This window comes from Pseudoliparis swirei, chromosome 5 (assembly GCF_029220125.1).
Source record: "Pseudoliparis swirei isolate HS2019 ecotype Mariana Trench chromosome 5, NWPU_hadal_v1, whole genome shotgun sequence".
NCBI classification, from domain to species: Eukaryota; Metazoa; Chordata; class Actinopteri; order Perciformes; family Liparidae; genus Pseudoliparis; species Pseudoliparis swirei.
In genome coordinates this window covers 12,992,812-13,020,546 of record NC_079392.1, presented here as the reverse complement: position 1 = coordinate 13,020,546, position 27,735 = coordinate 12,992,812, and the positions used below count along the sequence as shown (strand labels likewise).

General features: G+C 43.2%; 3 protein-coding genes across 4 annotated transcripts; 2 read left to right on the top strand and 1 right to left on the bottom strand.

The window, feature by feature from the left end:
- Positions 1 to 628: 628 nt before the first annotated feature.
- On the bottom strand, positions 629 to 14,515 carry thop1 (thimet oligopeptidase 1). Its single transcript, XM_056414085.1, has 15 exons — positions 14,172 to 14,515; positions 12,736 to 12,822; positions 11,783 to 11,989; positions 9,863 to 10,011; positions 8,305 to 8,412; positions 7,697 to 7,799; positions 7,446 to 7,603; positions 6,860 to 6,995; positions 6,353 to 6,495; positions 5,741 to 5,964; positions 5,195 to 5,396; positions 4,306 to 4,492; positions 4,089 to 4,217; positions 2,095 to 2,231; positions 629 to 933 (listed from the first exon to the last, which is right to left on the bottom strand). The coding sequence occupies exons 2-15, from the start codon at positions 12,746 to 12,748 to the stop codon at positions 772 to 774; spliced, it is 2,058 nt and encodes a 685-aa protein (XP_056270060.1). The 5' UTR covers positions 12,749 to 12,822; positions 14,172 to 14,515; the 3' UTR covers positions 629 to 771.
- sgta (small glutamine rich tetratricopeptide repeat co-chaperone alpha) lies at positions 13,360 to 21,969 on the top strand. Of its 2 annotated transcripts, none has more exons than XM_056414088.1 (12): positions 13,360 to 13,490; positions 14,851 to 14,976; positions 16,844 to 16,947; positions 17,116 to 17,218; positions 17,341 to 17,440; positions 18,091 to 18,195; positions 18,448 to 18,583; positions 18,671 to 18,733; positions 20,251 to 20,288; positions 20,375 to 20,650; positions 20,761 to 20,884; positions 21,702 to 21,969. In XM_056414088.1, exons 2-11 carry the CDS (start codon positions 14,877 to 14,879, stop codon positions 20,870 to 20,872), a joined length of 1,137 nt encoding a protein of 378 aa, XP_056270063.1. In that variant the 5' UTR covers positions 13,360 to 13,490; positions 14,851 to 14,876; the 3' UTR covers positions 20,873 to 20,884; positions 21,702 to 21,969. The 2 variants fall into 2 exon arrangements, with proteins under 2 accessions (XP_056270063.1, XP_056270062.1); XM_056414087.1 differs by having other exon boundaries at positions 13,361 to 13,490; positions 14,835 to 14,976.
- Positions 21,970 to 22,067: 98 nt separating this feature from the next.
- Positions 22,068 to 26,972, top strand: LOC130193562 (zinc transporter ZIP3-like). The gene is made up of 3 exons (XM_056414089.1): positions 22,068 to 23,230; positions 24,489 to 24,761; positions 24,944 to 26,972. Exons 2-3 carry the CDS (start codon positions 24,555 to 24,557, stop codon positions 25,679 to 25,681), a joined length of 945 nt encoding a protein of 314 aa, XP_056270064.1. The 5' UTR covers positions 22,068 to 23,230; positions 24,489 to 24,554; the 3' UTR covers positions 25,682 to 26,972.
- Positions 26,973 to 27,735: the final 763 nt, after the last annotated feature.

The following is a 27,735-nucleotide window of genomic DNA, read 5'->3' as shown; positions in this document are numbered from 1 at the left end:
TGAGACATATTCAAAGAAGCTTCTTCTGAAATCTTTAACTTTTTCAAACACAATTTTCATGGACGAAATGTAAAATGAATCTGGTGCAATATCATTACACTGACCTTGTATTGTGTTTGCATCTTTTTGAATCCCCAGTTTGGAGGTTAAGTGGAAAGGGTGTCATCGGCATCATTACGCTTTTTGGATTTATGTTAAATTCCTTCTTTTTTTCAAGAAAAAAACAAGTATGGCAGCCCTAGAACTAGAACAAATAATATTTGTTTTAACTAATACGGTTGTATTGTACAAGTCATTTGTTGGTGATGGTCGGGTGGGGGTGGGTCTTCTGTGGCTGGGTGGGAGGGCCCCTAAGACGATGCTTGGTTTGCAAACATAGCTTCACTTTGCCCATTTCCCCTCAAACAATACACTCAAACAATACCATGAGTTCATCTTTCAAATTTCAATAAGTTGGCAAGTCATTTGGCAGCAGGTATGAATTATTTTATTATATTTTGTGCACGCGTAACCTGATCTTTGAATACCTATGGGTTACGTTTGATTTGGTTTATTACTGCAGGCCCGAGGCTTCTGTTGAGATCATTTCCATGTAATATCAGTTATTATTCAGACACAGAAGACAACATCACCTCAAATCAGTTTTTATTTATGCTAATTTCTTTCCCACATTGAGCAACATTTCACTTTTTCCCCCTTTTTTCTAGAAAATGTCAGTCCTTTGTCCCTGCTGGGAAGGGATCGGGTGGTGGAGACGGCTGCTGTGATTGGTCAGCAGGGACACGGCGCGGGTGCACCCTGCTCCACCATCAGTCCTTTGCTCAGCAGGAACGCTTCCTGTTTTGGTTCCCGCCCTAGAAACTTCCTCAGCATCTCAGAGGCGTCTTGGGAGCCGCCGGGTCCCAGGATGTACTTCCTGTAGTCCTGTCCCACCTGGAAGACCAATCAGGAGAGAGGGATTCACAGTCAGTCAAAATCTACTTTGAAGTGCCTCTGTATTTTAAGGCTAACAGTTTCCCCCTGCTTCTAGTCTTTGTGCTAAGCTAAGCTAAACACCAATATCCATCTGAGAGGTTTTTCCTAAATATCTTATTTATAATCTTTTTATTTTTTTTGCACTCTTTCATACTATGCACTTCAACTGCTGCACAATTAATACATTCTTATTTCATCCAAAATAAACACAAATGTATGCATTTAAACATTAAAAAAAGACTTTTTTTTAAGGAAAAGGCTGAGTGAAAGAATGTTTGGATTCGTATCATCAAATATTTTTAAAAAAATCCAACCAAAACAGAAAACAGATTGTCAAAAACCTTTTTTCCATGTTTCTATACTTGGATTATCACTCCAGTCTCACTTTTTGACAAACTATTTGAAATGACCAGCTGTCCTGACTCCTGTTCTAACGCATAACTGTGAAGATGATACCAACACCAGCTGGTCCTACATGCTCCGATCAGACCTGTGACCAATAACCTCACGTACTATGATATTTTACTTCAGTAAAAGTACCAATGCCACTGTACAGAAATACTTGATTATAAGTAAAAGTCCTACATTCAAAATATACTTGCATATTAAAGATAAAGTACAAAAGTATTAGTATCAAAATACACTTAAACTACTCAAAGTAAAAGTACTCATTATGCAAAGTGAACCATTTCAGAATATTTGTTATCAATTAGATATTTTTGTTAAAGGTTTACTTCTTTACTTTATATCTTGCTGGGCAGTTCTTGAATTTAAGCCTGCAGATCAATACATGTTTATCTTGAACTACAATAACATCATTTATTTATTGATTATATGTTGCGTTGTATCATAAATGACAAATGTAGTGCTTTGAAATGTACAATAATTCCATCTGAGATATAGTTGAGTATAAGTATTAAGTATAAGTAGAAAAATGGAAATACTCAAAGTACAAATACATCAACATTTTTACTCAGGTACAATACTTGAGTAAATGTCATTCGTTACCTTTGTTTATGAGAAATCAGCTGACATTTGTCCTACCCATCATACAATTCACCTGGTGATTATTCTAATTAACAACATTAATATCTTTTTTTATTTTTCTCTTCAGCTGACCTTCGGGTTCATGATTCCCTCCTTTTTGAAGCGAGCGAAGAACATGTCCATGGAGAACACCTCGCTCCACAGGTAACCGTAGTACTGAGCATCGTAACCGCCGGCCAGGTGCCCAAAGGTCGCCGGCATGTTGGTTCCTGCAGAGAGACGGAGGTCAAAGGTCAATACTTTAACTACATGTATAAGTGACATTATTCCAAACTTAAATATCAGAATGTTTTTCTTTGTATATCAGAGTCTTCAATCCACTCAACGTGCTTTAACACAACATGACATCATTCACCCATTCATAAATTGATGGGAGGGGCCACCTGCCCATCAGGACTAATCAACATTCACACACCGTAGTCACAGCTACGAGAGCCATTTTGGGGTTAAGTGTCTTGCCCAAGGACACATCGACATAGGCTAGCGGAGCCGGGGATTGAACCGCCGATGATTGAAGGACGACCCTGCTCACTCCTGAGCCAGTCTTTAGGCAGGCCACAATGGTGGGGGAACAGATACCACCTTCATTTCTGCTGAAATAAATGTCAGCGCAGCTTCACTGAACTGGCTGTAGTTCTAAAGTGGGCCAGTAGGTAGAGCCCCTTTCTGTCTGATGAGATGGACTCAGACCCGAGGGGCCACAAGCTTTCTTTATATGCGCCAGAGTTAAGTCGGCGTGAGTCGACGTCATCATGGTTTGGGAATGCGCCACTGTTTGTATTTTTTGAAACTAAGGGGCTTTTCAGACCTTCACAAATACTTCACTGAGAAGCCAGATTTACATGTCTAAGGGTTTTACAAAGACAGACAATTTGCTTTTAAATCGGACGTCATCAAAATGAACATTTGAGTCAATATTTTCCAGCACTTTTGACCTTTGTGTCTTTATAATGCATAACATTTGTGACCTTTCTTTACAGGGGTTGTAAGAGCCAAATGTTGTGCGGGTTCATGTATGTCTATGTATACACTGGGTGGCGCTGTCGAGGGTATTTTCCTACACCTATATTAATCAAGAGGTAATTGGTGACGGCAGGTGTTTTGACCCCGGAACGGGAAAGGGTTTTGACCGTATCGCGGTGAGCTTGTTGTTTGTTTTTGATACCGGACTTAAACATCATTAAAACGTTTCTCTCACATTCAACGTGTCGGAGGCAATTGTCGGGACCGAACAGCAAACAGCAGAAGACCAGATGGCGTCAAGCCATCTAGCCGGAGGAAACCAAAACGCCTCAGTAGCCCAAGTACAGGACAGGGCTCCTTTAACAGGGGTTGTATAAAGGTTATAAAGTCATCTATCAATATGAGTTTACAGATCATAACAATCCCTCCTTGGCATACTGGAGGATGGTTTATGGGGTTTTGCCGATTAGACTCGTCATCTTCTTGCTTCTTCGCGGTAAATTACACGCGAAGGCAACGGACAATTTAAAAAGCATTTGTGCGCATATTATAATCAAAGCTGCTACCAATAACAGCAACACTTGTTAAAACCATCAGTTGAGAAATGACCCTGATATTTGAAAGTATGGCCCACTGTGTGTTTGTTTTGTTGTGTTCAAGTGCAGAACGGCTCAGTGGTTAGCACTGTCGCCTCACAGCAAGAAGGCCCTGGGTTCGAATCCCGGTCGTTCCAGGTCCTTTCTGTGTGGAGTTTGCATGTTCTCCTCGTGTCTGCGTGGGTTTCCTCCGGGTACTCCGGTTTCCCCCACCATCATAAAGACATGCACTGCAGCCTCACCCCGGTTCGTATGGATGTGAATGAGTGTTGGTGGTGGTCGGAGGGGCCGTAGGCGCTGATTGGCTGCCACGCTTCCGTCAGTCTGCCCCAGGGCAGCTGTGGCTACTGATGTAGCTTACCACCACCGGTATGACTGTGTGTGTATGACTACTGGAATCTGAACTGTAAAGCGACTTCGAGTGTCTTGAGAAGCGCTATATAAAATAAATGATTATTATTATTATTATAGAACAATGGACGGTATGTAAAGCATTTCAAAAGTGACCTGCTGAGGCAGGGATTCCCAGGACCTCCTGACAGAGGCGTCCGTACTCCTCGGCGGCGTCGAGTCCGTTCCTGGTGTGCAAAGCCTGGTCCACTTTAGCGAGGATGATCTGCCTCAAGTTGAACAGACCTGCGGCAGAGTCACAGTCGGCGTGAGCGCTTTGTGTCTCAAAGCTATCGAGTCCGTACTAAAGTGCTGCTTCCTGTTCGGTACTCACCAGTGTTGGCAAGGCGGGACTTGATGAGTTTTTCGAGCAGCTCCTCTGGGATGGGTTTGCCGGTCTTGTAGTGCTTGGACATCCTCTGAAGGGGCTCCCGCTCCCAGACCCAGTTCTCCAACATCTGAGACGGAGCCTCCACAAAGTCCCGCTCCACGTGAGTCCCGCTGAACATGGCGTAGTCCGCCTACAAGCAAACATGCACACTCTGAAAGCAGCCGACAGGAAGTGACTACCGGACTGCTACACGCAATTTAGCTAAACCCTGAGCTGAGGTGCTGAATCAGGTTTGCGTCTCTCCCCTGATCTTTGTCTAACCCGTATCAACGATTACATTGGGGTGCTCACCCGCTGTGTGACTTGTCCAAGTGTACAAATTAGACACACACCTGTTAGGAATCAACTGATACAAAGTTTTTCTGAGAAAAGAGTTCCAAAAATAATTTAAAAACTGAATGATTTAGACAACAAACAGTTAAATTAGATTTTAAGAATTAAATTAATCCAATTCAGTTTCTTCATCGTCCCCAGTGTTGCATGACGAGAGGAGAACACTGTTGAACTTTGATGTTTAACTTGTTTTCCTGTCCAAAAAAGCGTCAGTGACCCTTCATCATTAATGAACCACAACAGTGCCGCTCTAAATGTTGAGTCAGTTCATGGTTCAATTGAAAAGGTTTAAACTGACTTGTTCAGCTGCTATTCCTCTCGTGTTAACCTACACTAACCTTCTGCTTCTACTGGGAGGTTTGAAGAACACGTTGCCAGTTAATTCCAGCTTGCATTTTTGTGAAAACACTGAAACAGGAGTCCTGAAAGAGCATTCAGACGTATAGCGCGGTCCTCTCTGACCCCAGTAACTACAGGTGAAGGGTCACAGCTGTAGTACCTCGGCGCAGAGCTGGTGCATGACGTGTCCGAACTCGTGGAAGTACGTTTCCACCTCGTCGTGCTGCAGCAGCGACGGGGCGTCGGCCGTCGGCTTGCTGAAGTTGGCCACCATGGCCGCCACCGACATCTGACGGGTGCCGTCGGGCAGCAGACAGCCGGGCTGCAGGCCGAAGCAGGCGGCGTGGCCGTACTTCCCCTCCCTGTGGGGGAGGGCAGATGTGAGAAGAGACATTTATGCATTTAGTAGGAGGAGGAGTAGAAAGCAGCGATGGAGTAAGAAGACACATGAGGAGGGGGAGGGAGAGAAGGAGGAAGCAGATGAGGAGGAAAAAGACAAAGAAGGCGAAGGAGGTGGACGAGAAAGAAGAGGAGAAGAGATGGAAAAGGTGGTCGGGGGAGTAAAGGAAGAGGAGGAAAGAGGTGGTAGGGGTGAGAAAAGGAAAACAAGGAAAAGGTAAAGACTCGAGAGGCAGACCAGGAGAGGAAGAGGAAGACACCTGGAGACCCGCATCTAAGTATTCCCCTAAATAAAGACGGACCTCACCTGGGGAAGAGGTCCAGGTAGAACTGGCCGACCACCTGACCACTGCTGCGGTCCTTCACACGGTACAGAGTGACATCCGGGTGCCACACGGCGGCTCCGTCCACCAGCTCGAAGGACAGACCCAGCAGCTCCTGGTAGATGTCCAACAGGCCCAGAGTCACCACCTCCATGGGGAAGTACTCCTTCAACAGGTTCTGATCCACTGCGTACTGAGTCTCCTCCACCTGAGAGGAGGAAAAGGAGAAGAAGAGGGGTGAGAAAAAGAGACACAAAAGATCAAGAGGGGAGGAGGACCAGGAAGAGGGAGAAGACAAGGAGAAGATTGATTGATTAATTAAAATATATAAAATTTTACCTGTGCAATTAACTTGTTTACTTTGTCTCTTTAAACTTACACAATTAGTATCTTTAAAAATGTAAACAAGTAAGTACAAACTAAACCAGAAAATAAAATTAAACCAGAAAATAAGTAAAATTAACTTTCCATTCCATTTTCCCTTAAATGTTTTGGGTTTTGTCGATCAAAAAATCAATCCTACATTTTTTTAAAAGAGCCCAGCGTTAATCTGTCTTTTTGGAGGAGGACCTCGGTCAACGCCCCGCAGCTCTTACCTGGGTCATGAAGTAGCGGGTGTCCCAGGCGTGCAGCTCCCCGTTGAAGGGCAGACTCCTCTTCTGGCACTCCTTCTCCTTCATTTTGAGGATGACAGAGCGCTCTTCATCGCCCAGGGGCTTCAGCTTACGGGACAGCTCCTCTGAAATGACACGACAGAGTTATTTCCCTCTAACAGGTGACGCAGGACCTCATAGTTTTATAAACAGGAAGATTGTCTTTGTCTGATCTAATTTCTCTCATTTCTGGCATCTGTGTCACTGTTTACTTTTCATCTGCAGTGTAAAGCAAGACAAACAAGTTTGATACTGAATGGAGAATTGCGCTCATGTCTGAGCTCGGTGGTGAAACCTCCGTATTCTTGGACCACAAATCCTCCAGTAGTCTAATATCGCTCATGTTAAACCCTCGGCACAACGATGATAATGGTTCTTGTTGCAACACGTGCGTTTCTCTGCAGGTTATCAGAGCCGGAATGTGTAACTTCCGGTCGTAAAGACGCTCACCCAGGAAGCCGGCCACCTTCTTCTCAGACTTGGCCATGTTCATCTCCAGGACGAAGTCGGCGTGTGTGGTGAAGCCCAGCGTGGAGCTTTTCTGAGCCCGCAGCTCCACCACCTCCTTCAGGATAGCCGAGTTCTCCTGAAAGCACAAGCACACAGTTTAGCCCTTTCATGGATGAATCCAGTTCCCTGCTCGGCTGTGTCCACCTGTCTTATCAGTGGCGTCGCCGCGTTTCCAGATTAACAATGTTGTTACAACCAATACAAATTGTGGACAAAACCACTCAAACATGTCGTCGTAGAAGTAAATCTGGAACAAAAACAGCATTTAACATAGCTGTGAATGTTTTTAGGAGGAACTTGTTTTGGTCTCCAAACTGGACGTCTTTAAACTGCATTTCGTGTTTGATGAGAAACAGCAGCCGACTTCTCACATTTCAGAATCTGAAATGAGTTATTTAAACAATTGCCGCCTCGTTTTTTTATTCAAAAGGTTCAATGTTCATTAATTGTCATTGTCCAGCTCTGCACGCTGTGGGACTTCCTGCACTAGCCGCCTCTGAAAGGATTTATACCATCTGGACCTCACCTCTTTGCAGCGGGAGTTGAAGGCCTCCTCCAGCTTCTGGCGGGTCTCTGGGACGAAGCACTTCTTCATGGTGGGGAAGTAGTGAGGGTACTTCAGGGTGACCTTCAGCGACTCTCCGTCCTTCTCCAGGGAGCTCAGGAAATCCTCGGGGAGGCCGCCTGAAAAAGCGACACCACCACACGGGGCACGTCAGTACACTGAGAGGGAGGAGGGAAGAGACATGGGGGGGGGTCTGAGGGCTCGGGACTCACCCAGCTCGTCTCTGGTGAAGGACAGGCTGGTCGTGTCCTCGTTCAGGTTCTTGTTGAAGTCGATGCAAAGGTTGCTTAGCTTCTTTTTGATGGTCTTGATCTCCTGTCACAGCAGAGTCAAATACTGAGATCTGATACAACACCGGGAGATGAGAAACACAACTTCATAATAAAATAAGAAACAAAGGTAATCTCCAGTGATTTGAAAACACTTCACCTGACTGTGTTCTTTTAACCGGCCATTCCATTGAATTAAATACATATATTAATAATAATAATATAAATATTAGAGATGTCTGGTGTGTTAAAGCTTTGTAACAACAAGAAGAAGTATCTGTTCCATCTTTTCACACCAACAAAACAAGATGGGAAGAACAGAATGCTGAGAGTTTGACCTCGACATACTTTTTTGATGCCCTTTGTTTTGGGTTGTCAAAAAAAACATTTTTAACAAACGAGATGACATTAGCACATCAGTTTTGAAAAATAATAAATCACCCTCGAAAAAGTGTCAATAACCATAATATCCAACAGAGAGAATGGGAGAGTTGATTCTCGGTGAAGCATGAAGAGTAATAATGATCAATAAATAATCATAGGTCGGCTACCTCTTGTGTCTCTGTGGGCAGGTGGAGGCCGTTCCTCTGCCCCAGCTTGATCAGCCGCTCCATGTACCGCTTGGACTCTGCAGTGAGGCTGCCGGCGTCCACCTTCTTCTGTAGACGGAAACAGAGAGACTTCATGAGAGCGGGAAACTAGAGGGGAGAACTGAAACGGGTCCAAATGTCACTGAAGTGGCTGCAGATCCTGGATTTAAGAGGCAATGAGAGCTACTGGTATCCGAGTGCTTCTACTCAAAACATACAAAATTGACCCCGCCTGTCAAGAAGCTGATCACTGGTCATAGAATATCAGAGAAATATTGTCCCAACAATTTAAGAGCTGCCTAGACCAGTTTGGTTCAAAGGCGTACCTCAGACTCACTCTTGTTAGAGTAACGTGCTCCTGTTACCACGAGAGTCTCCACAAGCACAATGACACAAGCACACTTAATCACACTTAGGATCGGGCCTCTCTGTTTTTTATTGTTGATGTACTCTTACAGCTCGCCTCGGCCTTGCAACCGAGCGCACACGCCGAGTCTCGTTCGTCTGCTCGGCTGATCCTGGTCTCTTCCTGCCGGTTTTGCAGACTGTGGGTTCATCCCAACTCTCTTAATTGCATCCCTGTTTTCCTCACTTGCGTCTTTTCGCTGCATCTTAGGCCAGGGATGCATGGAGAGACGCAAGGAAATGTGTTTTAAGGGGAATTTGTTTCCTCGGCTTTAACATCTGGAGAGACTTATGACAGAGTGTGTGTCTGCACACATGATCAATGTAACAGAACTGTTTCCCGGTCCGGACCGTTTTTAGCAAACATTCCATTAACAATCCACTTAGAAAATTGGTTAAAATGATGGTATAATGTTTTCAGTTGATTCAATAGTGTTAAACTACTTGTTCAGACCTACAATGAATATATAGTTTAACCAGATGGTAAGTCAGAAAACAAATTCAAAATATAACTTTAGTTTAATCTGTGATCCGTTCGTTTGTTCGTTTTTGCATGGCCTGAATTTAACTGCATGTGAAGTTTCATCAGCGTAGCTGCAGTCTGCCTCAGAGGCTGCTGGGAGCTTCACGTTGCGTCTCGGCCACCTCAAGACGAGGCGCATCCACATTTTCATTTTCAATGATATTTTGATGACACATTCTCCAAATGACACCAAATTAGCACATCCAGCTTGGCCTTTAGGTTTCCCATGACAAACGTGTTGCAAGTTTATTGCCACCATGACCTCAAATGTATCTTTTAGATCAACAGTATAGTTCAAATGTTGCCAAATCTGCTATGAAGACCAGTGTTACCCAGTATCGTCAAACCAACTTTGGGGAAAGTTTAAAGAAAGTTAAACATCTTAAGTTTCAACTCGGTTATGAGTTGACCTCCGAGTAACACTTGCTAGTGTTATTTATTTTCACTGTTCAGCGAGTTTGATAAATATGACCTCCGTTGGTAAAACCTGAGAGTTCGGCTACTAGCGGAAGCCACATGTCCAAATGTGAAAAGATAGAAGGAAGAAACCCATCAAGCACTCATCTCTCCATCCCTCTCTCCCTCTCTCACCTCCAGGGCGACAATCCTCTGGTGGACGTCCTCCCTCATGCTCATCTCCACGTCGAACTCGGACAGACGCTTGTCGGCGTCGGTGCTCGCCGTCCGGACCTCCTTACTGGAAGAGACGTGCTGCGGGAAGTCCAACATGTTCCTTTGGACTGAGGGGTGCGAGGAGGGTGAGGGGTCAGGACCGAACAGGGAGACAACACAGCTAGAGTTAGTCAGTCAACTGGATTTCCTGCACTTTAATTTGTCATTAAATCGACTGATCATTTAACCTCTTTGATGTACTCTTCAAAATGTTAAACGACTCCGTTACAGTAACCCGATTCTGAGGTCTTGTCCGCGCGACAGGAAATGAGCAGAACGTGAGTGAGTGGTGGCCGTGCACTGAATTTTCTAACTTGCATGATCTCAGGATTTTACAAAGACGGACGATTTGGGTTTTTTAGAGATTCTTTAGAAACCCGGAGGTCCTTCAAATTTTCATTTGCGCAAATATTTTGCACGAAATTGGACCTTTGTAATGCATTTATTACTTTAATTTTTTCAGGCTTTTATAAAGTTGTCCATGAATACGAGATACGAGTATATAGTTAAGGACAATCCCTCTTCGCCGAAGTAGTTTGGTTTATGGCGTTTTGGCGGTCACACTCGTCATCTTCTTGCTTATTCACAGTGCCTTTTGTTTGCAAACCATTTTGGGTGATATTGATGTTTTTTCCAGTTTGAAATGGGCAACCATCAAAAAACCTCTGACATGCTCTCGTTCATTAATCATTAACACTTGTGTATGAACTGAAGATAAGATCAGGAACGGTGTTGGTATTCCCTCCTGCAGCAGCGTGCTGGAGGCATTTTGAGGCTTTCAGCTGCCTCCATACAAAAACTCTCTTTATTGTCGCAGCGGCAGCTTTCTCTGCAAACTGCCGACGAGCCTTTTCATCAAATTCTGCCGACGCGGCGCTTTAATGCAGAGCTCACAATGTGTACGAAGCTGCTTCAGCATCCAGGGCTGTAAGCGGCATGAGGCTAAATTTAGTTAAATATAATTTTATTTTAAATCTCTGCTAGCCAATGACTTTAATGTCCCCAGAATACAGCAATATTTACACTTTAGATGTTCTGCATTTCCATTGATGTTCAGACTCAAACCAACAGTGATTGGATCTACTGACAAGTATTGTGTTCACCATGAACACACACTGGAGTTTATTTCTGACTAATTCCCACACCCGCCAGCCTGCTGCCACAAATACTCACGAGAGCACCAGATGTGGATTCATCCACCTTTGAAAATAGTCCACAATAAATGCGCTATTTCCTCCTGTTGGTTTGATAAAAACTACAGTGACCAGCTCTGTTGGGAAATTACTGAGCGTCTTCAGTAGGAACTAATGGGGTAGGAGTTGAGAGCCAGAGACAGCTCTCACACATCTGCAGGTTCTTTATGTAAAATAATAAGCACAACTTGTAGTTATTGTTAATTGGTGGTAGTTCAACTTATAGTGTATGTTTTTTTTATTAGAAATTGTTGATACTTTGACTGTAAAAGGAGACTATTATATTGTATATCAGCGGTCTGAGTTTATATGATAGCTCTTAACTTTGAAATAACATTGCAAAAGTTGTTTTTATATATTTTAGTTTTTTGTTATTATACCCTTTATGTTTACATATATGCAGAGGTTTGTATGTACTGTCTAATAAGACAATAAATACAGAAAATGAAGATATGTATAATAGAAAATTGAAAATTGTTTCACTCGTCTCTGAAACCTTGTATATTTTCTGAAAAACTCTAAATAACTGTGGAAATATATAAAAATGTATTTTCATTTCCTGGCTTTGAAAAAAAAAGAAAGACGGCCATCATTAGAACCCATGAGCTACAGCTTTGACAGAGGCTGCCAAATAGTGGACACTGACCGGTGTACTCGACCTCTACGTCGGCGAGGGCTTTCAGCGTGTTCTCGAAGGTGACGCCGTCGAGGTCCAGCGCTCCGACGGCGTCGTACACAGTCTTGGTGTTGGCGATGAGCTCCTCGGAAAGCTCCTGGATCTGCTCGGGGGTTAGGTCCCAACGTAGCCGGTTCTCTACACAGACCGGCACCACGCTGCCAAACACCACCTCACCTGAGACACCAGGACAGGTGAGCAGGAAGTAAAAAGGACAGGTCAGTGATGGAAGAGGAAATCAGATTGACTAACTAATACTAACACGTCAAATTGTAATCGGTAAAATACTAAAAGTATGACCAGCTAAATGTACTTCCGGTATCATTATAAAAAGTACTCTGAGGACAGTGTGTTTACTTATGGTGTATCTCATTGGAATATTATTTCACATGAACACATATGCAGCATGTATTTGTAACAGCTGGTTTAGGTAAGAATCATTTTAATTATGGTACTCATATATATATATATATATATATATATGGTGGCCCCTTTCTCCGCTGTCAGTCATATATAAAAACTCGGCTGTCAGTCAACTTTGCTCAACAGTTTGTTAGCTCAGTGAATAAGCAGAGTAAGCTATCATGCTAACGTTACACTAACAGGAGAGAATCGACGCAGAGCTGCACATAAACGAACCACCATCACAATCCAGCTGGTTTAATTTGTTAACTAAATACTAAAATACTAAAGTAACGCGTCTCGTGCGTTTTAAGCAATTTACTGGTAAAAGCCTGACGTTACAGCACAACAGCTAAGCTAGCGAACGTCAGGGCTAAAACTAGCTCAGACAGACTCAGTGATCAAAGCTAATTAAATCTAAACGATTACAGACACGATCAGAGAGGAAACATGGTGCCCACGAAGAATATGTCACATTAAAATGATTCAGTCACACAAAAAACATTTCGCACAAAGCTCACCTGTCGGCCCCATATTTCAGGTATTGAATGAAAGTTCGCTCGGTCCGTGTGGTGAACTGTCAGGCAGCTGAGTGCAGGACCACCTGGCTGCGACAGGAGCGGAATTACACTTCTGGTCATAGATTTCAAAATAAAACCCGACACGAGGAGCATTTCTCGCAGCAAACCCAACAGCACCAAACTGATTTTAAATATATTGTATTATATACCATGTGTAAAGTATTAGATTATAAAGTAATACTATCATATTCTGAAAATATTAATTTACAAGTAGCAGCATTGCATTCAAAAAGTACACATTATTAGCATCAATAAGTATTTAAGTAACAAAAGTATGTGCAGAATGTTATGTTATGTTATGTTTTATATATGTTATGGTATATTATTATGCAGCATTTTAATTCCCTTCTCCCTGGAGATGAATACAGTTAGAGTAAATTAAATCTATAATAATACATTATACTATTATGTTTAATTGTATCAGAATCTGCAAAGTAATTACAGTATAATAAATAGAGCGCTTATTCTGAAGGCAAGTTTGCCAAACTTTATGTGTTTTCCGGTTGGTGTTGCTGGTAACTTGACGCCATAAACCAGCAACACGAGACACCACGCAGGCGCCTACGCATGACGACGTATCTCCGCGTCAAGCTAAGTAGCTAGCTGAATGACGGCTACGATTACTCGAAGGAGTGGGGCTAACGTCAACTCATCCGTTACCGGGCCAATCGACAACTGAAACACAGAGACAGCTGGTAGGAAACACGCATTGCTGTGCCTTCGCGTTATATGAGGCATCATGATATGTTTCTTACACGGCAGCCAGGTTGCAGTCAACGGAATGTGATCAGCTAGCTCGCTAGCGGTTAGCATCTCGCGGTTGTAGTTTTGATATCACGTCAGGCCGAGCCCCTTTTAAAAGTCGGGCAGTACAACATGGCTTTGCTTCTTGGTGAAAGTGCACTCCTTGAGACATGTAATGGGCTTTCAACCCATCTCCAATTCGGCGTACGCTACATAAACCAATGCACGCTTAAATAACTACTGTTACTGTTTTTATTGGCGGGTTAAAACGTTGTTATCGCACGAGAAAGGAGACGTGTAGTGGCAATCTGTTGAGCCCAGTTGCTGTAAAATAAGATAACTGAGCCGAATTTACTGAAAAGATAATGGATTTCGGCCATAGTCCCTAATATAACGCATACACCGTAATGCCTGCTACTTAGACGCGAAGCCACGTTAACTTGCCAGAATGTTGATTCGGGATTCGTGTAAACTTTATTTAACAATACAACTCTACAGTGGAACCAACGTCACACACGCGTACACCGGTTTTTTTTAAAGGAAGAGATGGCTTTTTTTCATGCTAGCAAGCTTAGCTAAAAGTAACCTGCTAACTTCGTTAAAATTGAAGATGAGCTCAAGTTCAGAATGACCTCTCAGCTGCGGTAGAAAAGGTCCCTCACATTACTTGTAAACGTTGTGTTCCTATCGGTTGTTGTCAACTTGTTCAGTCACGACTTTTCAAAACCAAGATGGCTCGTGTTAGCTGGCAGGCTTTAGCGATGCTAAGACAGTCACGCCAAGTAGTGTTTAGCTTGAGTTTCTAGAATGTTCTCCATGCTAATGCTAAAGGAGGCTAGCTGGAGTGGGAGCAACACTAGTGTGCCTCTCTCTCTCTGTGTGTGACACTGGTGGGGAGAAGGTAGTATTCTACACTTTGAAAATACTACAATGCTAATAAATAATTTAAGCCTGAATATGGATACGCACAATGTACTTTAAGTGTTAAAAGTACAAATGACACACTGCAGTTAGTACATTTTAGTCGAGGGAGGGCATGAGGGGGGTGGTAAACTATCATTTAAAAAGTAGCTACAAATTTAGTAAAGTAGATGTCTAAAGTACAAGTGCCTCAAATTAGAGTCATTGTACTGGGTTACATTCCACAACTTCAAATAGATGCATCTAATTTGACACAGAGTTTCTGAATACAAAAAATATTGATGTTTGTCTTTTCATTTTTCGTGACAATTAATGACATGACAACTTGGTTATCCAGCCGGTTTTCCCCTCATCTTGTTGTGTTGACTTTCCAGGGTCTCTCTCCCTCAGTGACCACAGTTTGAGCCACCCTCGCCATGACGGACAACAAGCGTCTCGCCTTCTCCATCCTCCAGTTCCTCCATGACCAGCTACAGTCAGGGAATCTGACCTCAGGCGCCCAGGAGAGTCTGGAAGGTGAGTCCTCCGCGAGCAACAGGAAGGGGCAGACAACGTAACTAAAATGTGCAGTCATATTGTGTATTTCCCATTATACTCATTAAGATCTTCAATGATTGATCCAGGATTATAGTAGACTAAAACCAATGTAGACTAAAACCAATGCAAGCGGTTGAACTAGAGATAAGAAAGTCCTGCAAGGATATTTATCATGTTTATCTTTAAGCCCTCTTCACTTTTCTTTCTCTGTGTGGCACAAGTTCAGAGTAGGATTCTCCAAACCCTGTTCATTCATAGGTCTCTAATGTTGGTGAAGACTTTGTCATTAGAATAATTGATTCAGAGTGGGGGGAGTATTGAGAGCTGTTGGAACTTCAAGAACAAAGTGAGACATGCCCTCAGCTGATCATTCTTATTACATTAAATGCTCTCAACAACACTTTCGTTCATCACTCAATAATTTAAACCGATTATCTTAAAGGGGACATATTATGAAAATTCCACTTTTTTAGTGCTTCTATACGTTAATTTGGGTATCTGGCATGTCTCCCAACACAAAAACGCTTGGAAAAAACAACTCATGCGGCTTGTTGTGGTTCCTCTATATCAGAAACGATATGCTTGAGTGCGTCCAATGGGATCACCACCAACGTCTACGTAGATTTTGAAGCACGCCCATGTAGGGAGTCTGGCTACATGGCCTTGGACCGCCCCCCACCACAACTTTGCAGGTAAAGTTTATTTGAAAGTTGTGTTCATATTACAGACATGAGTCATCAAATAAGTCATAAGTCATCAAATACAACGATTTAATAAGTAAACAAGGTTTAAACGCTAATTAATGGAGGTAAAAACGTTACCCCCGCCCCTGCTTGGTCACTTACTGTTGTCAGATAACACTTTAGTTTACAGATGGAACTTTACTCATGTAGCATTTATATCTTTATGGCGTTCCCGTTACTTGCATTTACACAAACACTTTCACAAACTGTAACTTACATAAACACTGTATTTGCTACATACTCATACATGCACAAACTATTCACGTACTCGAATCTCTAGCACCACGATGCTCTCAAAACCGCTAACAAGACTGTGAGACCTTAGCCGATGTACAAACAAAAAATAATGTAGAAGTGACATTCAGAAACGTCCTGTTGAGCCCTAACTTCTCGAACTTGTTCGGGAGCCTCTTCTTGTTCAGGGTCTGACTGGTTCAAAACGATATGGTTGCACGACGCTATCTTCATCTGCAGTAGACAGGCAGCAGCTAGGCGAGCGCATCTCGTGGAGGAGGGGAGAGGGGGAGAGGGGGGAGCTGGCTCATTAGCATTTAAAGGAACAGGCACTCAAAACGGGTTTATCTGTGGGGAGGTGTTTTTGACAGGGTAAAAAGGGTGCTGTTTGAAATGATTCTTGTGGTATTTTGACCAAAATATGTTACAAACATTTCATTAAGACCCCAAGGAACCATATCAACTTGTGGAAAAATGGGCATAATATGGGTCCTTTAATAGTTTTTTATCGGAACAGTATAAGTATTTGCATCAAGCTTGTTGGAAAGACATATTCAATTGACATTTAGGTAAATATCCAAATAACTTCAGCAGATGATGAATATCGAAGGACTTGGATCAGGACATCCATAGCTTTGATAAATGTTGTGATATACATTGTTTCCCATCAGCCCCCAGATTCAACTAAGAGTTGTTTTGCTTCCCAAGAAACACACATGTATGATGTAAACTTGAGACTAATGGAGATGTAACGACCAAGTGTTATGGTATTTTTTCTCGATGAAAGATACTAACTGTTCTTTGTACAGGCCCGGTTGTAGGACTCGTCATCGTGTGTGTTTACATAGTGTGTGTGTGTTGTTCTGCAGTTGCTGTTCAGTGTTTGGAGACGGCGTATGAAATCTCGACTGATGACCAGACCCTCGCCGTCCCCATGACGTTACCGGAGATCTTTGCCTCAGCCACAGACAAGGTAATGATAACCCGGTGTGGCTTGGACATGGGAAATCTATCACTATGGATTTAAGGATAAAATCGTGACAGTTGGGGGTCTTTCTGGATGTGCTTTTGTTGACACAATGAAGTATTTCAAACTGGTGATGTCTGACTTATTCTGTGTGTGTGATTTTTGTTGTTTCAGTTTCCAACTGAGTTGCAGGTCAACAACAACTCTGCTTCTCCACCACCTCTGAACTCCCTCACAGAGGAACAGAGAGACGAGGCAGAGACGCTCAAAACCGACGGTGAGACGGCAAACGACGAGGAGGAAACTCTTCCCTTTTATCTTTAGAGTGGCTGCTGCTGCGTTTGTATTCTGTCCCGGATTTCATTCGTCAGTAATGAGGTGATGTGTTTTGATCTGCAGGTAACGACCAAATGAAAGTGGAGAACTTTGCGGCCGCTGTTGAGTTTTACTCAAAGGCCATTGCCATGAACCCTCAGAACGCCGTCTATTACTGCAACAGGTCAGTGTGCCGTCAGGACTCAGTTCAACAGGTTTAAAAGTGTCGACCAGGGGTATTCAACTCAAATTCAGCGAGGTCCAGTTAGAGAGAATTTCCTCATGCAAAGGTCTGGAATATCACCACAATTTAAAATGTGTGCCAAATGATTTTGTGCCATATGTATTGAATTAGCCAACGGTTGTATTAACCTCTATATGACGGTGTTCAATAATTTGTTGTTGGTTATTGTTATATTATAAAGTTCTAGCCATGAGTGAGAAAGGTGCGCAGTTAATGAGGGTTACTTCTCAATCCACTTAAAGATTTCCCCTCCCGTTGTGAAAAAAAAAGAAGGTATTTCTGTAAATCCTAGTTCAGACAAAATGATTGACTCTAAAACCGAACTGTTTGTGCTCTAATCCAAGGCAGCAACTATAAACTACAAATCGAGTTCATTGAACCTCAGTATCCTCACTTATTTAGCAAAAAGTAGAGAGCAGCTGCCTGACTGCTACCGCAGTGAGGCAGCTGGACAGACAGACTAAAGTCAAGAGGAAGAAAAGAAAAGGGAATGAGATCGTCACACTGAAGTGTTTTCAATGTGCATTAACACATGAATTAAGTTTTTCCATATCTATATAACATTTTTCTTTGAATAAAATGTGTTGCAGGGCCGCAGCGTACAGCAAACTAGGGAACTATGCCGGAGCGGTGCAGGACTGTGAACAGGCCATCGGCATCGACCCAAACTACAGCAAAGCCTACGGGAGGATGGGGTACGCCTTCTGTATAAACGCTCTTCTCCTGACATGCAGCAGCTTCCTCAGTCGGCTCTAAATCTCCTTCTGTCCTCTAGTCGTAAAAGTGTACAACATAAAAGATAATTACTGATTCTCGGCATTAAGCCTGGTCTATACTCGCACAAGGCACCAACAAATATTAAATGCACAATTCAATATAGAGCATCAAAAGTAAAGGATGAATTGATTCTTATTCTTTGGGTGTCCTGATGTGTCGCTGTGTTTCAGTTTGGCTCTGGCCAGCCTTAACAAACACACAGAAGCAGCAACTTTCTACAAGAAAGCTCTGGAGCTCGACCCCGACAACGACACGTACAAAACCAATCTGAAGATTGCAGAGGAGAAGATAGAAACGTCCAGTCCAGTAAGAACAGAAGAGAAGAGGAGGATGGCTTTTCTAAACCGGTGATGCTGTGATGAGTCTGCCCTTATCTCTCTTTCTATCTCTCAGACAGCAGGGATGGGTGGAGTAGATCTGGCCGGTCTGCTCAGTAACCCCGGCTTCATGAACATGGTGAGAGCTCAAACACTCTTTCTCTTGTTTCGTCTGTCACCATCATTGAAAACACATTTTCCACAGATGGGAGGTGTTATAAGAGAGCTCAGCACATATATATGTTTGTAAGATGAGATGAGGGAAACCTCCTATTGATCCCGAGACCAGACATGTGGTTGTTGCAGCAGCACAAACACAAAAATAAGTGCAGTTACTTAGGGAAGTCATATTAACAATAAGGGGTAGATCCAGTGATGGGGCTCCTGTGTGGAGGGTTTTTGTCTCTGAACCCTGGGTGGATTCAGTGTGGGGGGGGTGGTGCCCTGTTCAGTCCTATGAAAGTTTCTGTGTCGCTTGAAGCAAAACAAGTTATAGAATGTAGATGAATGCTCTTCCAGCATAGATGGGGCCGCTTTGTGCAAGCGCGCTAGTGTTTACTTTAGCCCCGCCTCCTAGCCCTCGGCCCTGGATTTGGTGATTAGTGCACTTTACAACATACAGGACCGTAATGATTTACATAAGGGGTAATTAGGTGGTTGTACTGGGACGATTTACCTAATACAAAAGAAATATTCCCTGAGATTAAGACTTCTCTTTGCCAATTTAACTCTAGGGGAAGAGTCGTTTTGGACCTTAATGATGTCACTTGTCTGACCTGGTAGTTGTAATTATACTGTTTGGTCTCTATCTACACTATTTTAACGAAAACTGGAGCTCCACATGGAACAGTTTATATGCAGACGATATGCAGAGCCATGTTATCAGATGACTCTGACCTGGTTGGCCTACTTACCCGAGGCAATAACCTGGCCTATAAACGGGAGGTTGAATCTTTTGTCAGCTGGTGTAATAAATGAAGGAGAGAAGAAAGAGGAGGTTTCACCAGTGATAAATGCGTCATAACTGCGGATGATAAAAACAGGATCAATAAGATCAGAAAGGCTGGCTCGGTGATTGGCCTTCCCCCGGACTCACTCGAGGCCACGACAGAAAAGAGAACACAATACTATTGTTTCTTTTAAAGGCCATCCACGACACCGTCTTTCTAATGAACTTGGAAGTTAATTCAGTGAGCACCTCAGGATGCCAGTGTCCTACTGAACAACTCAGAAGGTCTTTTGTTCCAGGAGCAGTTTGATTTTTTTAAATGAACACCGTTGGTCGTAGTCTTTTAGATTTATCATCTTTCTGATGTCGGTCATGTTTTATATGGCATTCTCTGGTGTTTGCTCCTTGTCTGCTGTGCACTATGGTCTGTGTCTGTTGTCTGTATGAGTATATTGTTATATATTTGTATGGAATTTTAGCAACATAAGTTTCTCCACTGAGGATTAATACCTTTTTCTAATTGAATCTAATAATTTTAGTATCCTACAGTAACACTCAGTTGTGTAAGGTTAGAGGTCAGAGAAGCTTGTGGAGGGCTACTGCTTCTGAGTGTCTTCCTGTCAATCCTGCTGCACATCCTGTTCGACCTCTGCTTAGTGAGCCATTACAACGTTTTCTTGAACACCTAAACATCTGTCTCCCTGCAGGCATCCTCTCTGATGACGAATCCACAGGTTCAGCAGATGTGAGTTGATTTTAGGTTTCTCTCGGTCAATTTCTTCCTCTCTGGTGTTTTGTTGAGGGTAACTTCCTGTCTCCTCTCTCTCTTAGGATGTCGGGGATGATGTCAGGAGCATACGGCGGGGTGCCCGGAGGAGGAGCAGGACTAGGCGGACTAGGAGCAGGACTAGGAGCAGGACTAGGCGGGCAAGGAGCAGGACTAGGCGGACTAGGAGCAGGGCAAGTAGGTGGAGGACTAGGAGCAGGGCAAGGCGGAGGTGGACCAGGCGGAGGACTAGGAGGAAGTGCGGCGCCCACTGGAACCTCCGCTGGAGCACCCGCTGGAGCACCCGCTGGAGCCGGAGATTTATCAGGACTAATCCAGGCGTACGTACCTCAGCAGAAGGATCATACCGACATTCATCCGTGTCGTGGCCGCTGGGTGAATAAAGTATCAGAAGGTTGACGATGTCCTGTGCTGTCGTCATTTTTTGCAGAGGTCAGCAGTTTGCTCAGCAGATGCAGCAGCAGAACCCCGAACTCATCGAACAGCTGAGGAGTCAAATCCGCAACCGAACGCCCAGCGCTGGAAACGAGGAACAGCCGTGACACTCGAACACCGTAAAAAAATTGTTTTACATTATCTTTTATGTTGAACAATCCATGAACATCAACAATGATGGAATCAGTCGGCTGGTTGAGACGTTTTCTTCGTACAGGCCCAGCCACTTTACTCAACATTTGTACAAGTACCTTAAAATATGTGTACGATACATAGGTGGGAATAGCCAGGTATAATAAATGAGTAATTGATTGTTGTGCTCTAAATATCGCAGAGAGAAAACATCGTGATGAAGCATTATTAGTTGTTGTGGCAGCTGTGTCTGATTTGGCCTCGGCTGCTGGTGATTGGCAATCACTCAGCAGCCGAGGCCACCCTTATAAAAGCTCCCACTCGAGAGTGGAGAGGGGAAGGTGAGCAGAGGCACGTGTTTTGCGGTCTGCTCGGTGTCGTGTGTGGGCCAATAAATATGTCTTGGAACAAACCCTCGTGCTGTCTGGCGGATCCTTGGTGCTGGGGGGGGAAACCCACGGGTGGCGGCCTCAGGCCTGCTACAGTTGTATATTAAAAGGTTATAAATGTTAATCTTTCTGTCAATGAACATAAATCGGAAGACAACAGAAAATGTAGCTTCATAAATAAAAAGGTTTCTGCGTATTATTGTTTAATAGAAATGAATCATATTAACCACCATCAGACCAGCACTGTGAACCTGTCGTGTGCCCAAATAAATCCTTTTTATTTCCCTGCAGAGGTTTCTTTTTACTCTTACTGATGGAACTAATGACGCTCTGTTCCAGCTTTTACTGCGGTACAATGCTTCCTAAAATATGTTTAAAATATGTTAGTGATTAATGTGTCTTGTCTCTGTTTCAGGTTGGACAGGCGTGCGTGTGGATGAGAAGAGCTGATATGGATCATTTAGAAGGACTAAAAGGAGGTTTTTGTTATTTTTTGTGTTTCCCCCCATCATGAATAATTCCTGCACGAGGGAACGAGGAGCAACAACCGCTTCATTCAAGAGCCACGTCACCAAAAAACACCCTCTTCCTGTGGCTCTGTGTGGTTTTTATGAAGAAGATTTTGACATTTAACACTTAAGTGTCAAACACAGATTCATTCTAATAAACAAATACTGCTCTAATAGAGTCTTGTATATTCAAACAACAGAGTTTAAAAGCAGACGCTTGACATTTCTGAGGTGAGTGTGGCGGGTTGAGTTGTGAGGAGGCAGCAGGGCGGCAGAGAGCTGTTCAAAACACAGTCTTGACAATTTAAAAAGAACATCTCAACATTTTACACTCCTGACGACTTTAGACCCGTTCTGTCTTTCTGATCAGCGGCCTTGCAGAAGACCCTCTTCCCTGACTCAGGAGGTGTAAACCCACGCTGAAGTGTTGATTGACAAAGAAGCCCCACAGAGGCTCTAACTGCCATGTAAAGTGGTCCCCGACCTGTTTTCCTTGCAACTCCTTTTATTATAAATTACTTTTAAAAAACAAATCTCGGCATAGGTTTCATGTCTTTATGCTGTAAGCCGTTTTAAATATGTGTGTCACAAGCAAACATTGTGGCTGTACAGGTCACCGAAATAGCTCTAAAGGTCATATAATGTTCAAAGTGATAAAGATCAGTTTACCCATCAGTGTTTTTATGCACCCGGTTTATTTTTTACTGGAGCAACGCCTGTCTGGTGAGTGAACTTAACTTGTTAATCAATGTAAACTTATTGATGATTGACATGAAAACAGTATTTAATGTTACTAACAGATCATTCACCATGGTAGATGTGATGATGGCAATGCTGCCATAGGTGTCAAACTTGTGTATTTGGTTTAATTGTTTTGAGATAAAATGAACAAAAAATTGTATGGTTGGGAAGTTTAAAAGGAGGAATAAAATAAATATGTTAAGTAGAATAACATAATTTAATATGTAATATTGAAAAAGTGTCCGTTATATTTTTACAGGCTGAATTAATAACAACAGAGCAAATCTCTAACAGAAAGGGATGGATCATCCAAAACAAAAGATTTAACTTTAAGTACAAATTTGAGGCACTGCTTTACATGTCACTTCCTGCTTCTACATTTTATCTGATTGGGCTTGTTATTTTAAATTAAGTACAACTAACTATGACTCATTGACATAAAATGAATTATCACCTATTCTGTTTGTTTAAGATTATACATACTGATTTCACTTACGGGGCATTTTAAATGGAGGACTTGTGCTAGTTACATATTAGTGCTAAAGTGTGGCATCAGTATTATTACGTAACTAATCTGTAAAATTGGTTCCTAAATTACGCCGTTCATATTTCCACCAATCGGCGCCCAGAGGACGCGTGACGTCAATGCGGAAGTACTTTCGCTACACCTGCTGGAGAAGAGACGGTCCGACAGGTAAACACGATGACGCTGACTCGCATTTTTTGAGTTTTAAATGTACGTTGAGCTGCTTCGAGGGGAAATAACACAGAGCCAAACAGCGTCTCTCTTCTGTCACCATAGTTTTAAGGTGGACGCTAGCCTCGTTAGCTGCGGGGTGGGATAGCGAGCTAATGTTAGCAACACCGTCAAGCTAGCTGCTGTTAGCGGAAATGCTCGGCGGTTTCCAACGTAAAGGGGTCAAATGCATCGCAAAAACTGATGAGGTCAAACCAGACGTGTTACATTATTGTATTATAAAAGCGTAGAACTATAACTTTCAGAATACGTATGGATAATAATATTGTCAAGAGTTATGATGCGCTGTAACATTTAACTCTGAAGTCCCGTACCGGAAGCGGCTGCATGCCGGGTCGCTTGATGTCGTCTCTCCCCTCCAGTTATGACACGAATTTAACGGTGAATAAAAGGTCATAAACAGTCAAACACACAACCGGTTCATGAGTTTATCTCGCCCGAGATGTCGTTTCACGATAATTCACGTTAGTATACAATGTAAGAAGGTGTGTAGCTGACGTAACGGTGTGCAGTGGTGGAAGATGTCGCGTTATTAAGATGTATTTATTACTTTACACAGCACCAAGAAATTACACGACAACAATGAGTTAAACATTCTACTTTGGAAATGTTACTTAAGCAAAAGTATTTAAGAATAAACAGAACGCTGTACTTAAAGCATAAAGTGCCGACACTATCCCTGAATGTTATACTATTATATCATTAGTTTATAATGTATTATACATTAGTGTGGCGTTAACAAAATGTTGCAGCTGGTTGAGCTGGAACTCCGTTTGAACCGGGGTATTTTCACGATCTGCTGATTATTTTCTATATTAATCATTAGATTGTTTGGTGATATAAATCGTGAGAAATACTGTCGCAATTGAACAGAGCCCAAAGCCACAATTTCACTCAATGTTTGTTTTGTCCACTCAACAATCCAAACCTTGCAGGAATTCTTCACCTACAGTGAAACGAGAAAACCTTCCACATTGCAATTAATTTGCTTTAAACTGACTATTCGATTAATTAAGAATTAATGAATGAAGTATAAGAACCTCAAACAGTACAGGAGTAAACGTAAATCATTGCTTTACACCACTCCACACAACATTTCTCTGTGGATGGAAGTCTGGGTTGACTGGTTTATGGTTGACTTCCTTGTCCACTAACGTCTCACACTCAGTGTCTCATTTTGTCCCGATGTCACCAGCAGGGAGGTCCCAGCAGCAGGGGGAAGGTGTTCGGTTTGGTGATGCTGTAGTGTTTGAGCTGAAGGATGGAGATCCTGGTGGCCAAGCTGCTTGGCCTGCTGGGATTGTTTGGCCTCATGCTGGCGGGTGTCCTGGTCCCGGTGCGCCTGTTGCTGTCCGACTACGACAAAGCACACAGACACAGAAGATCTCTGTCTCTGTGTAACTCCTTCGCAGGAGGCGTGTTCTTGGCAACATGCTTCAACACTTTGCTGCCAGCCGTCAGAGACAAGGTAATGCACAAGTATCATCGTGTGTGTGTGTGTGTAATTGAGAGCAACCAAACTGCAAAACAAATTAAATAACAGTGCTAAGAAATCTGTAAGAGATTCAGAACCAATAAAATGCCGGCTGATCGATGAGCTGTGTGAGTTTTAAGTGGAGTTGACCGTCAGTGTGTGTTGACGCTCCTCAGGTGGCTGACGTGTTCCAGCAGCTGAAGATCAGCAGCGACTATCCTCTGGCAGAGACGATGATGATGCTTGGCTTCTTCCTCACCGTGTTCGTGGAGCAGACCATTCTCACTTTCAGGAAGGAGAAACCGTCTTTCATCGACCTGGAGACGTTTAATGCCGGCTGCTCTGAGGCTGGAAGTGACTCAGAGTACGACACACCCTTCATTTCCTCTGCGCGGGAATCATCGAGAGATGTCGGCGGTCATCGCTCTCACGGACACTTCAGCCCCGCCGACCTGGCGGGAGCAGGCCCTCTGCGGCTGGCCAGCCTGGTCCTGGCTCTGTCGGCTCACTCCGTGTTCGAGGGCCTGGCGCTCGGCCTGCAGGAGGACGGAGGCAAGTTGGGCAGCCTCTTTCTGGGCGTGGCCGTGCACGAGACGTTGGCCGGCGTGGCACTCGGTGTGAGCGTGGCCAAGGCGTCGCTCGGCATGAAGGACGCCGCCAAACTGGGCGTCACGGTCAGCCTAATGATCCCGGTGGGGATCGTGGTGGGGATGGGCATCGAGTCGACGCAGACGCTGGCCGGCAGCGTGGTGTCCGTTGTGCTGCAGGGACTCGCGGCCGGCACCTTCCTGTTCGTCACCTTCTTTGAGATTCTGTCCCAAGAGCTGGACGACAAACGGGACCGCCTGTTAAAAGTGCTCTTCCTCATCCTTGGCTACACAGTGCTCGCCGCTCTCGTCTTCATCAAGTGGTGACACGCGGGAAGTTCTTTGACACAATACGGCAATACCAAAGGAAGACTCATAAACCCATAGAGGCAGCTGTGTCCAGCTGTGAGAAACAGCTGGATGAACACAAACCATTTCCCTCCTCAGTGATGTCTGTGATGAAAACAGATTATACAAAAATTAAACTGAAAGAGTAATGTTACCCTTCCAGAAAATTCCTCTAGCTGACTCACAACGGTCCTCCAGGACACTGTGATGTCACTGTTGGGTGTGGTTACATTTCAACTTTACTCCAGAGAGGGCGGCAACACTTCTTGCCACATCTCACTGTGTGCTCTGACTAATTCAGAATTCTAAAATCATTTCAAGTTTTTTAATTCAGTCTGAATCTGCTAAATTTAGCTAAATATACTGCAATATTCCATTAAGAATGTGAGATTTTGCTGGAAAAGGAATCTGACCAGTGAAGAAACAAGAGAAAACACGTTCTGACTTAAACACTGTAAAGACAAGTGAACTATTGTCGCTAACAAATAAACATGAAATAATATATTTTATTTAGAAGAAATCTTCAGCTTTTCTTTGCACTTTTTCATTTCCTGAATACCTTTTTTTTTTTTACCAGTTTCTCTTCATATCGATGAATTATTTTAAACTAAGAGTTGTGCAGTGTACTAATACATCTAATATTACAAGCAAAAATATGATCCGTTAAGGATTTAGATTGAACTTTAAAGTGTATTTAATATAATACCGGATTCTAATTATCGATGTATTAATATATTCATCACTTTAATTTTGCAGCTGGTAAAGTTGGACCTGATTTTAATAACTTAATATACTACTTGCTAGTTTAATCTATCATAATACAACATTTATTAGTTGATCATGTTTTGTATTATTAATCTGAATTTGCAAAGTAACTACAGCTGTTATTTAAATGTAGTGGATTAAAAAGTACAATTTTACCCTCTAAGATGTAGTAGAGTATAAAGTGGCAGAAAATATAAATACTCAAGTAAAGTAGACTGTATGGAACCTTGGTACAGTACTTGTAAATTTACTTTGTTACGTCTCCCCAAAGCGAAGCTCAGATTTAGTATGAAACCTCCTCTGTCTATATGACGTTAAACTAATCACACCGCAGCCTTTCAAAGACAATCAACATGTATATCCATGTTCATGTACTCTTTATATTTATGACTTGAACGTGTTCCTATGGTGACCCTGAACCGTTTTGGATTTCTGATGGTTTGTGACAAGTTATCGTTGTCTCAGGTTTCATGTGTTAGTTGAAATTAAACGCATTCTGATCATACTTGTAGAAAAGAGCTTAATTGTGCGTGTGATGTAATGGATGTAGAGTGTAGATGGCGTCGTGTCCCTGACGGTGCTGTGTGCTCTCCTGGTGGCCCTTGTGGAGTCAATGCCCTGACGGGAGGGCCAGGCTGCTCCTGAGATCAACTGTGCCGTCTCCGTGCCGACTGTGGGATTGAGCTGGTCAGGACGCTCTACATCTGTAGAAGTTGCAAAGAATTTTGGGTGGCATGCCAAATTTCCTCAGCCTTCTTAGGAAGACATCATCTCTGCTGGGCCCTTTGAATGCTGTGCAGTGTGTGGGGAGACCAGACGAGGTCCTCGCTGATGTCAGTTTCCCAGGAATTCAAAGGTGTTCACCCGTTCCACCTCTGTCTGTCTCACCTTTGTAAAGTGGTGTGTGCTGCACCCTCTCCCTCCTCGGGTCAGCAATGAGAGATTATTATCCTCACACCATTTTATCACCTTATCAACTCCGTATTGCATGTCATCAGATGTTTTACCCAGATGTTGCTCTGGCGTGGCGTTTGAAATACATTATTTGGACGTTTCCATGAACAACGGGACCAAAGACGAGTTGGCACTGAACTCGACCCCTAAACAGGATATTGAGTCGCAGCACAAGGAGGTCACACACAAGTCAGACATCAAGACTCTTAAAGCACTGGAATGGAGTCGTATTTACAGCCTCTTCCGATTTAATGTTACACTGGAGGTTATTTTGGATATATAACTAATAATCTCAAGAGAACTCCTAAATATGC